The sequence below is a fragment of the Hyaloscypha bicolor genome (assembly GCF_002865645.1).
Source record: "Hyaloscypha bicolor E unplaced genomic scaffold K444scaffold_83, whole genome shotgun sequence".
NCBI classification, from domain to species: domain Eukaryota; kingdom Fungi; phylum Ascomycota; class Leotiomycetes; order Helotiales; family Hyaloscyphaceae; genus Hyaloscypha; species Hyaloscypha bicolor.
Window position 1 is genome coordinate 75,639 of NW_020194585.1, and position 12,123 is coordinate 87,761.

Consider the following 12,123-nt stretch of genomic DNA (forward strand, 5'->3'; position numbering starts at 1 on the left):
GTGGGGTTGTGGCCTACAGGCCTCCATCCTCCACCGTTTGAACTCATTTCCTCATCAGGCAAATGAAGTTCAGCCAATCCAGCACTCCCACCAGTAGTTCTATGGCTTCAAAATACCGATCCTACTCGTTCACAACTTGGTACTTAAAATTGACTACATATCGAGGCCATGTTGAGAACAATTCCGTTATTTTACTCACTTCCACCATGGAGTATCATTGTACACTCCCTTGTTGTTGAGTCATCACATCAAGATCCTTCACATAAAACCCGGAGGCCATCGAAGAAGTTCAATGCGATCTGGAACCCATATCTCTCAATGATTTCAACATGAGTCATTCGGTGGGCTGTGCAAGTAAGGGAGGCCAGCGTCCCAATATATGATGTAGAACTACACTCAATATCTACATCTCGAATACCTCCTCCTGAACGATTGGACCAACCCGCCACTTCACCTTCCATCACTCTGTAACAGCTTTTCTTCCAAAGCGATTCAACTATGAGCCCACCCACGCCGGAAATAATTGAAGCCTTCGGGCTTTCGGGAATCCCTGTCTGGTTCCATGGCGGCAGGGGGGCTCTGTTACCTCGTCGGAGAAACAGTATTCAAACTGTCAGATAACGGCACCGAATCATAATGGGTAATTGAGCTCACCACCAAGCTGTTGCGTCTCTCACCAACTTCTTACCGACTGTCCAAGCCCCGGGCAGCAGTGGATCAACCAAATACATTTATTTTCAACGGGCGGACAGCATCCTCGTTCTTTCAGGAGCTATAGAGGTAGGAGGTGACTTCTGTCACAGCCCTACAAAGGGAGCTCACGGATGAGGCACTTGTAGGAGAACTGTTTATCGAGAAAACTAAGCTAAGGAGGAAAGGGAGTCTCGAGCTGAGGTCCCTTAAGTATTTACAGTTCCTCGCTTGTGGCTCGGCCCAATAGGGCTTAGCGTCCTAAATTTCCCAGAGTACAGCTTCCCTTAGCTTCGTCACGTGCAACCGTCATGTGACCCCAGATGCCAGATGCCAAGCTCAGATGCCAAATGCCAGATGCCAAATGCCAGGCGGAGCGTCGAATCGTGACAACTTCGAGGAAGTTCTGCAAGTCTTTCGAATGTTCCATGCAGACCTCGCATAACTGGTGCGCATGAAACACGCGGCGATTGTCAGCCGTTCGAACCGGTGGGACGAGGCGGACAAGGTTACTTGGGGCGAGAAGAAGATAGACGATGTCTCAGGGGTTGACCGGACGGTGCTGTCGTACTTGAACCCCATCTTGGAGAGGCTAGTGCAAGCCAAAGAACCCTTGACAAAGAGGGTGGAATCGCAGTTCATCCAAGCGGACTTGGGAGGAAATTTTCTGTTCCAGGAAGATCCGAAAGAACTTCTTGTTGTCATCGATCTCACTCTTTATTGGCGGCCCGCAAGATATGCAGGGGCGATAGTTGTCGCTGATGCTTTGACGTGGAGTTCGAAAAGCCGCGAGCTGATTCAATATTATGGAACGGACGGGCTTAGAGGCGGTTGCTTGTAACCGCGCTTTATTAGCGATGCTTGACATAGGCCATCGATCTCGAGACGGAGTAGAGGCCAGATGGCCTGCGGAGCCTCGTACATAGGTATATAATGGCGGCAGAGATGGTGTGCGAGACCTTCTTTGCTTAGCTTTCGAGGTGGCTAGGCTTGAAAATAAGTCGAAGGAAACTTCCATTAATTGTTTTTAATAATCCCTCTCCTTCAAGCCCAGGATTCCTAGTGCGAGCACACCGAGCGGAAATCCGACGCCGGAAGCCCCCTCCTTCGATCCCACTTCATTCGCTTTTGGACACGGAGTCTGAGTTGGGCAAGCACTCGAGGTGGAACAAGATAATGGACCCCAGAGCCCCGTCCGTGAGGCACCAGCCGGCGTTGACGTGGTCGTCGTCGCTGCGTTGGAGAATGGGTCTTTGAAGGAGATATCCGTGCTGTTGAAACAATTCGTCTCATTTACTGGATTGACATTCTCTGGAAGGGCGAAGATAATATCCACACACTTCTCTCCTGTTAGTTCCTCTATTCTGAACTCAATCCTTCCTCAAAGCTCAAGGGCTTCAAAAATAGAGATGGGACTTAAGGGGAACCTACGTTGTATAATCCAGCTCCTGATTTAGCAACCTCCACAACCTGGATGGTCGCCAGATCTCCCACCTTGACGTTTAATCCATCTGGTAGCGGCACCTGTGGCATGATTTGTGAACCAGCCGGGTTGGGTAGCAATGGATCCTCCAGTTACTGGCCATGTTGTGCGATTTGTGGAAGGAGGGAGGCCGCCACCTGTGGCTGTTAATGGGGAAAGGGGGAAAGGGGAAGCAAGCTATTCAGAGGATACGGATAAAAGGAAGTGAAATCTCTGTTGGGAAATATGATGAATACTCACAAGGATACGCCCACTGCATCCCAAACGGAAAATCCTCAGTGATTTCCAAATTATTCCCTCTCCACCCCGGATATGTAACCACAGTATGCGCCTCCGTCGCGATGGCATACCCCGCGACAATAACAGACCAAACTCTCGACAGCATAGTTCTACAACCCGGTTCTCCTTCTGATTCAGAAACTATCGTCAAAGACGACGGCTAAATTTTAACTCAAGCAGGATGAGCACCTTTTTGTAGGTGCGGGGTGGGCCTCTCTGGTTGGTGCTGGAATATTGCTGTGCCACAATTAAGCTTTTGAGCCGAGATGAGGCCTTGGCAGGGTAATCGCCCCTCCTCTATTTCGACCAACTTTTAGCGAGACAGTGATGCGTTTAGGGGCTCGGTGCTGACGATATGAATAATACAGGAAAACAAAGACAGTTCCACAAACAAATAACCTCCTATCTCTCGCACACTGTAAAAATTATACCCAGGAGAGAAACTCGCCCCCAAAACCACACCTCAGTCAAAGGCCTTTTCCATCTCCTTCAAGCACACAGCAGCAGCAATGTATCTGAAGCTGATTAAAGGTTCATTCTTTCTCCCACCTTGTGCTACCCTCGTAGCCTCACCCAAACTGACTTCAAAGCAAGCAATACTCCTCTCCAACGCCTCATATTCATACTCATCGTCAGAATCACCATCGTCCTCCCCATTATTCCCTCTGATGCAGTCAACGATGAAAGCGACGTCTCGATCAAATGCCTCCTTCATTGGGACTGATAGATCGCGTTGCCTTTTTGATTGAGATCCTCGCGCGCCGAGAATATTGCCGATAAAAGCTTCGAGCTCAGACATCGGGCGGAGTGGATGTTCGCTATAGGTTTTCATGATGTTGAGGAGACAGTCTTCATACATGTCTTTAATCTCCTGTGCCTCGACTAAATGTTGACGCCAGTGGATGAGTCGACATTTCTGTTTTACGTAAGTCCACAGTTTATCTAGAAGCGTTATTCTAGAGCTGGAGGCCATTCGGTATCTGTGAAGATCGCCGAAAATCTCGTGTTCGTCGATGGCGCGGAAAGTTTTCCCAGGATCTTTGTGCTCTCGTAGTAGCGGTATGGTGTGAAGTCCTCATCCTCATTTTGGTCGTCGGGTATTTGAGGGGAAGTTTGTTCGAGAAGAAGCCCTTCTTTTTTCTCAATTTTGACGTCGGGTCCTGGGGCCATGAAATCTGGTCGGACAGGGATGAACTTTGGCATTAATTTCATATTTACCTGTTTGAGGGTCAGCCATGCTGGTTGTCATGTGCAAAAATAGGAGTTTACCGGAATGCCGGTCTTAGAGAAGTCTACGGCGGTAGAGTGAAGCTCGGCCAGCATCTTGCAGTCGGGATCTGATGTTCCTTGGGACCTTTGATCTGCGAGCACTTGGTGGGAAGTCGCAATCCGGCCGAGTTGATCAGTCTCCATGAATTTGATAAAAAAGTCGGTCATGTCCTCCCGCGTAACCTCACGACCGATGTCCTGTGGGACTTGTCTCGGATAGTCGGCTGGGATGCAGGTGTGAGTAGGCTTGCACGCAGAATCCCAGATGATGTTGTAAAGGTCGCCGTCTAAATCCCCGCCGCTCAACTTACTGGGCAGGTCACGTTCTCCCTTCTGACTAAAGCAAATGCAGTTGGACAGGTGTAAAAGAGGGGAGCCAGGTGGCGGGGTGACTCCTTCCACAATTTGAGCATCGCCGGGGTGAAGTGCTGGAGATCTGGTGATGACCAAATTCTTTCCAACCAGATTCTTCTTTGCCTTGCCATCCATAAATGTGCAGAAAATTTGCCCCTCTTTGAGATAGGCGGTCTCGTCCATGACGCCGTACAACGTCATTCCAGATGGCACGGGGATTCGAGCCTTGTATTTCATGACGCGGACTTGCATTATAACGGACAATTCAAGCACATCTCTTAGAAATCGATCAGTTCGGAACTCGAGCCCCAGGGAAAAGAGCTTTCTGATGAACCATGAGAGGTGCCCAGCTTCACCTATCAACTGCGATTTTAGGAATTTCGCCGCGTTTCCTGCGGTGGCGGTGATCTTCCGGAGACGCTCGACCTCTTGAGATTGCAGTTGCAAGAACCAGCTATCCTGCACACCCATATCTTCCATAATTTTGATGACTTGTCGATTGAGATACATTGGCAGGGGCCTCGAGGAGGAACCGCAAAGCTCAATATCCATAGAGGTCGAACCTTCAAACTTGATCATGGATGGACGCAAGAGGACAGAGTCGCCGACCAGACGGGTGTCTAGTGATAACATTCCTTTCGCACCTGAATATGTGTCAGCAACCGCTGAACAGATGGCGAAGCCTACAGAGGCTCCAAAGGAAGGCGTAAGGCCTACCCTGATATCGGATCTGGAAACAGGTTGGTTTCAGATCCTGCATTGAGGGGAGAGCTTTCCATATCTTACGCATGACAGAGGTTGACATGGTGCCAACTCCATCACTGAAAACTCGACCATTGCGTTCAACATCATGCGTCTTCCTAATTGTTCCAGGAGGAAAGGTAACAGCAACAGGAGTCTCGGAAAACGCTTGGCCAATCCGAGCTGCACACTTGGCAGGACACCTAATCTGTGTGAAGTCCCCAAGCTGCTGAATCAACAGTCTGTCGTATAGCAGACTACCCTTATATGTGAATGGGGCCATAAACCAGCACGATTGCGCCCGCAGTGAGGAATGGGAGAATCCCAGAAAATCATATTTGCGACCAGCAATACTCATCCCATCTCTCAGGACAGACTTGAATCTATCATTGAAGATCTGGTCATTCGATACTCGCGGATTGTACCTCACTGGCTCGCCATCTTCGTCGGCGAATGACACTCGAAGAAAGTACTCGTGGTGTTTAGGATATTTTCGCAGCACACGGTTCATAGGTTCGGCATCCGGTCCATAGAGATAAATGCCTGCTGGTGTAACCAGCACACGATGTATCATCGCCACATTCTCTGCAGCGTGGCCAAAACTTCCATCGCTGTTGAGATATTCATCATTGCTCAAGGCATATGTCTCGGCACTCTTTAACAGTTGGACCAAAGACGGGACGTCGAGATCATTGGCGTCCGTCTCAGCACCTGCCCATGGAATTTGAGTGCGAAACCTTTGCATAGCGGCGATACACGTAGTGACGCCGGAGCGCTGAAGGATCTTCAGGATATCTGGTATTATGGATAATATTTGTCTGGGAGTCAAATGGCCATTCGTTGCCAGCCTTCGAATCTGGAACTTCAATCTCCAGTGGTGCGAAAACCTGTTAACATCCGCTAACTTCGCCGTGAGTTCTTTCTGAAGAGTGGCAAACGACTCCCGAGGAGGGATACTGTCGATTTGCTGGTGTGTCATCGGTGGGAGCCCGGAAAGCTTCTGAAGTGAATGCATGTATTCCGCCACTTGGTGGGGAGCCCATGAAGAATTATACGCCAATAAGATCCGATAAACAAAGCAGCTTCCCGCAACTACGCCATGATTTTGTGTTAAGGCTGGCATTCGCTGACGCTGTTGGCTTTTGCGGCTGTCAAAGCTCAACTTCGCAGTATTGGAGACCAGAAGATCCATCGAATCGGAAGGGGTGCCATGGAAGAATTGAGGGGCGCCGTGACACGCGAGGGTGAACGATGGGTGTGGTTCGTTTTCCGTTGTAATATCATAGATGTTGGAGTATAGAAACTCAATTCTCTTGCCCGAATCGGCCCTCAAAGTCAAACTCCGAGGCCCAAACTTCGCCAAACCATTGCCTTCAAGAACGAAATAAGGCACGAAGATCAAGTTCGAGTCAGCGTAGCTCCAGACCCCACAAAAAACTCTCGAAGTGCGGAATTCTTTTTTGACCTCCAACTTGGGAACCTCCTGCACAGTCTTGCTCTTCACATTTTGCTCTTTCTCTTCCTTCGCTAGACTGTTCAACAGGTGAACATTTGGAGTCTTTTTGCTAATCACACAGAAGATAGGCGTTGATAGTATTTGTATCTTGGCTGGAATGGCCGGACCCGTCTTTGGGGGCTTTTCTTGGCCATAGGCGCGGAGGAATTTGTTGCCCTCGTGAACATGAAGGAAGATGAGGAAAGCGAATTTCTTTTGCTGTTGCTTCCGGCAATGGTATGTTTTGATTCCTTGGTCATTCATGTAGGGTCGCAAAAGGTTTCGCAGCACACTCTCAGTGACCTGGCCCGGCACGTCCCGAATGAAGACCTCCATGGTGACAGGGGTTGCCGTTGTTCAATGAGTCGGATACGAAGTCTTAGGCGTTGAGATTTGAGATACGGATGGCCATAGACGTCAATTGATTCGATAGCAGAACGCTTCTCAGCCTAGAGGATAGGAGGATGGTTGAAAGATGCCAAGGGCGGTGGTGGGTCTTGTGCCACACAAGGAGAGGGCATGTACAGCCTCCGTTTTCTTCAATGGCTCAAATATTGTTTGCTGTATTGAGAAACCTTCAATTGATTGGCGTTGAGGTGTTCTGGGGGAGCATGGCGGAGGAAGTGAGATGCAAACGGAGAAAGAGTGGTATGAGCCGATCGAGCGGGACCTTTGGCTCGGAAGTGAAAGGCCAAGGCCGCTCCGGAACCATGAAAGGAGGAAAGACCGTAAAGGTACGAGTGCAAGTAATGAATGGCTCAAATTACGACCAGAAGGTGCGAGTATTGATGGATTGACGATTGCAGAGGTTCGTTTAACTTGGGGGAAGGCGCTAGTGAGCAAACGAAACGTCAAATCACGTGCATGCTACAACCCTCAAAGCTCTTCAGTTGAAGTATATTCAACAAGAAAGCCAAGTGCAGGTGAATAAAATTAAATATTGTCGAATGACTATTGTCGTCATTCAATTGGGGGAGGCATGTCGTGTCACGTGATGGATTTCAACTATTCACTATTCGAACATCTTCTCAACTTCACCTCTCATATCCTTTCTTGCTGATTTGGGGATTCTGTCTCCAGGACCTCTCTCTTCCCTAAAATCTAGCCTCTCCCTCTTTAGGTACTTTGCCAGCTAGCGCTATCGCTTAGCTAAAAGGGGTAATGGTCGTCCTTCTTTGTTCGCTTCACTTATTCGGCTAAATCAAAGAGTTGTTTTGAAACAGGAGTTTGTGTGTTAGCCATCGAGATATGGAAACTCTGTGAGTTATTGATGATGAAATTTCAAAAGGTTTCCATGGACTCAATTGGCTACAAACTCTCCCAAGATGTGCACTAAAACCCTTGGTATCATTATCATCAAGATAACCCTAACCAAACTCTAATCATGCATCGGGGCTCTCAACCACTACTCTAACCAAATCAAAACCCCCGTCCCCAAGCTCGCCACGCCCGCCGCCCTCACAGCACAAATAAAACACGGCCCCCCCTGCCTACGTATCACCGCATTCTTCCCGCGTTCCGAGCACCAAGCCCTCGCTAACAAACTCACCACCTTTGCCGGTAGCATTAATAGTCATGACCCCCTTCTCATCACCCTCATTATCCTCGGCCGTATGATCCTTCAACATCTCCACCGTCCAAATATTGGTCTGGTACCTCGGCAGCTCCCTCATATGTACCTCATGCTGACCCCTCGGTCCCGGCCTACACGGCGGCAGCGTCACAAATACCGGGTTTGTGAATAACTTATACGTAACAGGCTCTGCGCTGGAATCGAGTTTGAAAACAATGGAAGCACGATATTGAGTCTCGTTTTCGACTTCTCGCTCTGCCTCGGCGTCTGGTCGTCCGGATTGCGGTTGCGACGCAAGTTCGAGAGGTAGTGTTTTAAGTTTAATGGAGACGAGTTCACATGTACTGATCTGCCTTACAGGAGGCTCAGGGATGATCCACCGGCTCGAGTCCTGCATATCCTCGAGGTAAGGCTCCATTTCCTCGTCAGGGCGGATGCGCGTCGCCTCATATTTGTCATGATAGGAACCTGCGTAGATGACTACACCGTCCTCGTCAGGTTTGTGTTCGTGCGGCGCGAGACGGCGGGTGCGGATGCGGATGTGTTTTGGTTTCTTGTTTTCCAGAGAAGGGGACGTAGACGTAGGGCCTTCGAATTCGACGGGTGGACAAGGTCCAAGCCATCCACAGAGGGAGATCACGCCGGGCAAGCAACCCAGTACTCGGCCTAGAACGGTCCTACTGCGCCAATAGGATCGTTTGGGGAGTGACAGCCCGCACTCGTAATAATGCGCAATGCTGATATCTCGAACAGAGCGTGTGCACAAGATCAGTGCCGTCATGATCTTGAACGCGAACCATTTCCCAGGTAGCATGATGCCGTATAGCCAGTCGTGGAGATGGATGTTGATGTTCTCCCCACCTCGCAGATTCGTGTACACGCCTTCAGCATAGTCACGCACCTCATTGATGTACGGCCATTTTATCTTTTCAGCGAAGAAGAGGAGTCCCTCAACCTGCCGCTCATGCACAGAAGTGTGAAGCTCTACCTTTTTACCCACAATATCCCAGTCATGATCCAGATACGTCGAACGCAAGTCATGCTGCTTCTCCCTGTTTTTCTCGTTCTTGATCTCCTTAGCAGCTTCCTCGAGTTTGGCCTGGGTATCCTTGAGTCCCTGTCGCATCTGGTCGGTAGCGTCTTTGCCAGCGACAGCAATAGCTCTCTGATACGCTTTCTTTGCTCGCTTGAAGCTTCCCAGTTTGAGCCGCGCAGCTCCCCAACGAGACCATGCTTTTGCGTATTTCGGATCGAGTTGGGTTAAAACATAAGCATCTTCTTCCGCTCCCTCAAACTTGTCATTCGAAAATGACGCCGCTGATCTATTGCATCGGTAAACTGGATTTCCGAGGTCGATCTTGATAGCTTCCGTGTAGAAGTCGACGGCTTCTTGATACTGTTTCTTCTGCAATGCAGCATTGCCCTTGTTCTTGAACTCCTCTGCTTTCGCCTTCTCGGCATCGGTCTCGGGCTTCTTGATATCTGCTGTGTTTAGTTTCGCGTCAGTGAGGACGATGCCGACATTTGTCAACCACAGGTCTGAGACGATCATGCTGGGCAAAATCCTCGCAGTGAAGCCCGTGTAGCCATTCCCTTCACTGGAATCTAGGCGCCGTGCCAGTTCTTTCGCAATAATGATCTGCCACAAGAAGTTCCAGAATCCGATGCTGTCGTTCTCTTTCGGACCTGCCCACTGTAAACCAACACTAGACTCAGCAGTGAAGTCGGCGAATATATCGGTACGGTTGAGCACGCTGTACAAGTCTCCAACCCAACGCTTTGGGTCTTTCGCATATTTCTGGTCGTAATACACAATTCTGAAACAATCACTTGTTAACCAAGTCCGTATGATTCATCATTTTCAACTTACCCCAAAGTGCCAACAAATTCTTTGATATCAAGTTCATCCTCGTCCAGACTCCAGCCCAGCCTATCGCCTCCTCTCCGCAGTTCATCCAACCTACGTAGCAGCTTGGCAGCAGGCACATTGGGCATCGCCGAATGATTAACCATTATTGTCTTGCTCCGGGGTTTCGTCATCTCAAAGTCCCAGCACTCGATGCCAAATCCCTCAACCGTCACCGTCCCAGGGTTAACATTTTCATATTTCGGTTGCGCCTCAGCATTGAGGAGCGTATAGTCCTCAGAATCAAGGATATCGTAGTTTTCTCCGTTTCTGTATCGCTTCTTCATGTATTTCTTCTTTCGATACAGCTCTGCTTCATGTTAAAGAGATGTTGGTTGGAGGAGGAGGAGGAGAGTATACATACCAAAGGAGGCGTGCGGCATGGGGACAAACCCCTTGTCTCTGTCGTCCCATCTCCGTGAGAAGGAATCGCCCCTCTTGTCTTGGTCCCAGTAGACGTGAGCAGACACGTGCTCCGTATGACTATAAGGGCCGATGATGCTGAGTGTCAATGCCCCCCGTACTCTTCTTGCCCACATATATCTCCAAATACCTAAGTTCCTTCGACAGCTCATCCAACGGCTCATCTTCTCTCAGAGCAGCCTGGCCTCCTTCCATCCCCTCTCTAGGCACTTCTTCGACATCGTCATCACCAGCGCCAGTCACAGTCAACGCATCCCTCTGATCCTCCGTCTGGCTCAACAGCTCCGTCCTAGCCGAAACCGTAGCACCCAGTGCTTCCAATCGTACACTAGCAACCTCACTCAACTCCTCATGACCACCGGACATCGCCTCCTGCAGCAGCCTTAGCTCCCCAATCTCTACACTCTCCTCAACCTCCACCCTCATCTCCTCCGCCGCCCTCCTCTTCGCATCCGGAAACAGACTCTCCAGACTATCATTAAACCCCCCCACCTCCTTCACCAACTCCTCAAACTTCTTCCTATCATGAACAGCCCAGAGTGTCTTCCTTGCCAGCACAGTCTCACGCTGTCGATCCTTCGCCATCTGGCGTAAATTCTGATACGCTCTCTTAAACACCTCACCTAGAATGAGCTGGCTCTGCGAGATCTGGATCTCATTCCCAGCCCCCAACTCTCCGCCACTGTAGGACCGCAAGCCATAGACTTCCTGCAGCCGGTCCGAATCCTCGAAGACCTGCTGCATGGCGCCCAGGAGACGGATGACCGTAGTCCGGACCTCGGCGCGAGTGAAACGCGCATCGGGAGGAGCTGGGGAAGCAGCACTGGCGTTGCTGAGCCCAACAGCATCGCCCCAGCATAGGAGTCGCACCCGCTCGACCTCGAGCTCCACGCAGAGCAGCTCGTAGTCCATGCCATAGCGGCGGGTAGAATCGATTACATCGAAGACGCCGACGCAGTTTTGCCAGAGGCCCATCATCCCCAAGACAAGACCGGCGGCTTCGGCCATGGTGGGCTTGCTGGGGAGCGGAGAACTTCGATTGTGGGTTCTGTCAGACACGGGAGAGGTTCCCCCGCTCTTGTGTATCTTGGCTGATAGAGCAAAGATCACAATTGAGCAGTTAATAAAGGACCAACCAGGCCGACAGAGAGCAAAACAATCAAGATTTTGCTTAACGGGTGGAAAATAATATTGTACGATATGTTAAGAGGTCGTGTGAGAAGGTTTGAGTAAAAGAAAGCAAAGGAGGAGAAATTAAGAATAGAAACGCGGGGGGATGGGCATGCACAGCCACCACCAGTGGCACCGGACATTGGAACTGTTCGCCTTGCTCCCTGCCGAGTAAGCAAGGGGGACACGCCAAGCCCGCAACAGGGGTTGACCATCTGCAATCGTTCTCATGCAATTTACATTGTTGCTCGGCGCTTCCCAAGTCTAATAACGAAAGTTTGTGTCTTCATTATATCTCGTTAAATATCGAGCACTACACACGATTTTTCCTTTCTTAACACCCTTAACGAGGTTTAGAAGAGAACTTAGTCAAGCTTCCGCGATCACGTGTGCCTGAACCAAAAGAGAGAGGATCAAACTCAAAGGTCGTGATGCCTATTTGTAACGGAAAGTAGCAAACTTTGATTTACCATCCCTAATAAGATCGCCGGAAACACCGACGCAGGGCAACGAGCCCGTTACACTATGTCGTACAACGATCGTAACCTCACCGATTCCATCTCCATCTGTGAACCTAGCCAGCCTCTGCTCTACACTAAACCAAGCCTTGAATCCTAAACACGCTAACGAGTCTGCAAGATTGTGCTTAGAGGAGCCTTCTTCTGCTCTTCTGGAAATCCATTGTAGCGAAGCTTGTAACGTGCTTGCAGAGGTGCTTGGGTTGCTTGAAGACGAATAAA

General features: G+C 49.8%; 4 protein-coding genes across 4 annotated transcripts; all 4 read right to left on the reverse strand.

Moving 5' to 3' along the window:
• Positions 1-1,717: 1,717 nt before the first annotated feature.
• Positions 1,718-2,223, reverse strand: K444DRAFT_629927 (uncharacterized protein; the record flags this gene model as incomplete). The annotated part of the gene is made up of 2 exons (XM_024883125.1): positions 1,718-2,029; positions 2,122-2,223. 2 exons carry the CDS (start codon positions 2,221-2,223, stop codon positions 1,718-1,720), a joined length of 414 nt encoding a protein of 137 aa, XP_024736415.1.
• A 692-nt stretch (positions 2,224-2,915) lies between these two features.
• On the reverse strand, positions 2,916-6,647 carry K444DRAFT_643319 (rna-dependent rna polymeras-like protein; the record flags this gene model as incomplete). The annotated part of the gene is made up of 4 exons (XM_024884841.1): positions 2,916-3,497; positions 3,605-3,670; positions 3,722-4,719; positions 4,793-6,647. 4 exons carry the CDS (start codon positions 6,645-6,647, stop codon positions 2,916-2,918), a joined length of 3,501 nt encoding a protein of 1,166 aa, XP_024736416.1.
• A 1,069-nt stretch (positions 6,648-7,716) lies between these two features.
• Positions 7,717-11,221, reverse strand: K444DRAFT_652887 (uncharacterized protein; the record flags this gene model as incomplete). Its single annotated transcript, XM_024885841.1, has 5 exons — positions 7,717-7,818; positions 7,853-9,701; positions 9,755-10,100; positions 10,155-10,315; positions 10,371-11,221. The coding sequence occupies 5 exons, from the start codon at positions 11,219-11,221 to the stop codon at positions 7,717-7,719; spliced, it is 3,309 nt and encodes a 1,102-aa protein (XP_024736417.1).
• A 3-nt stretch (positions 11,222-11,224) lies between these two features.
• On the reverse strand, positions 11,225-11,635 carry K444DRAFT_405166 (uncharacterized protein). The gene has a single exon (XM_024872556.1). The coding sequence runs from the start codon at positions 11,596-11,598 to the stop codon at positions 11,320-11,322; it is 279 nt and encodes a 92-aa protein (XP_024736418.1). The 5' UTR covers positions 11,599-11,635; the 3' UTR covers positions 11,225-11,319.
• Between the last annotated feature and the right edge of the window lie 488 nt (positions 11,636-12,123).

What these genes read in the sequence shown, in the direction of transcription:
- K444DRAFT_405166 (XM_024872556.1), bottom strand. Translation starts at nt 11,598, where the DNA reads ATGGTCAACCCCTGTTGCGGGCTTGGCGTGTCCCCCTTGCTTACTCGG.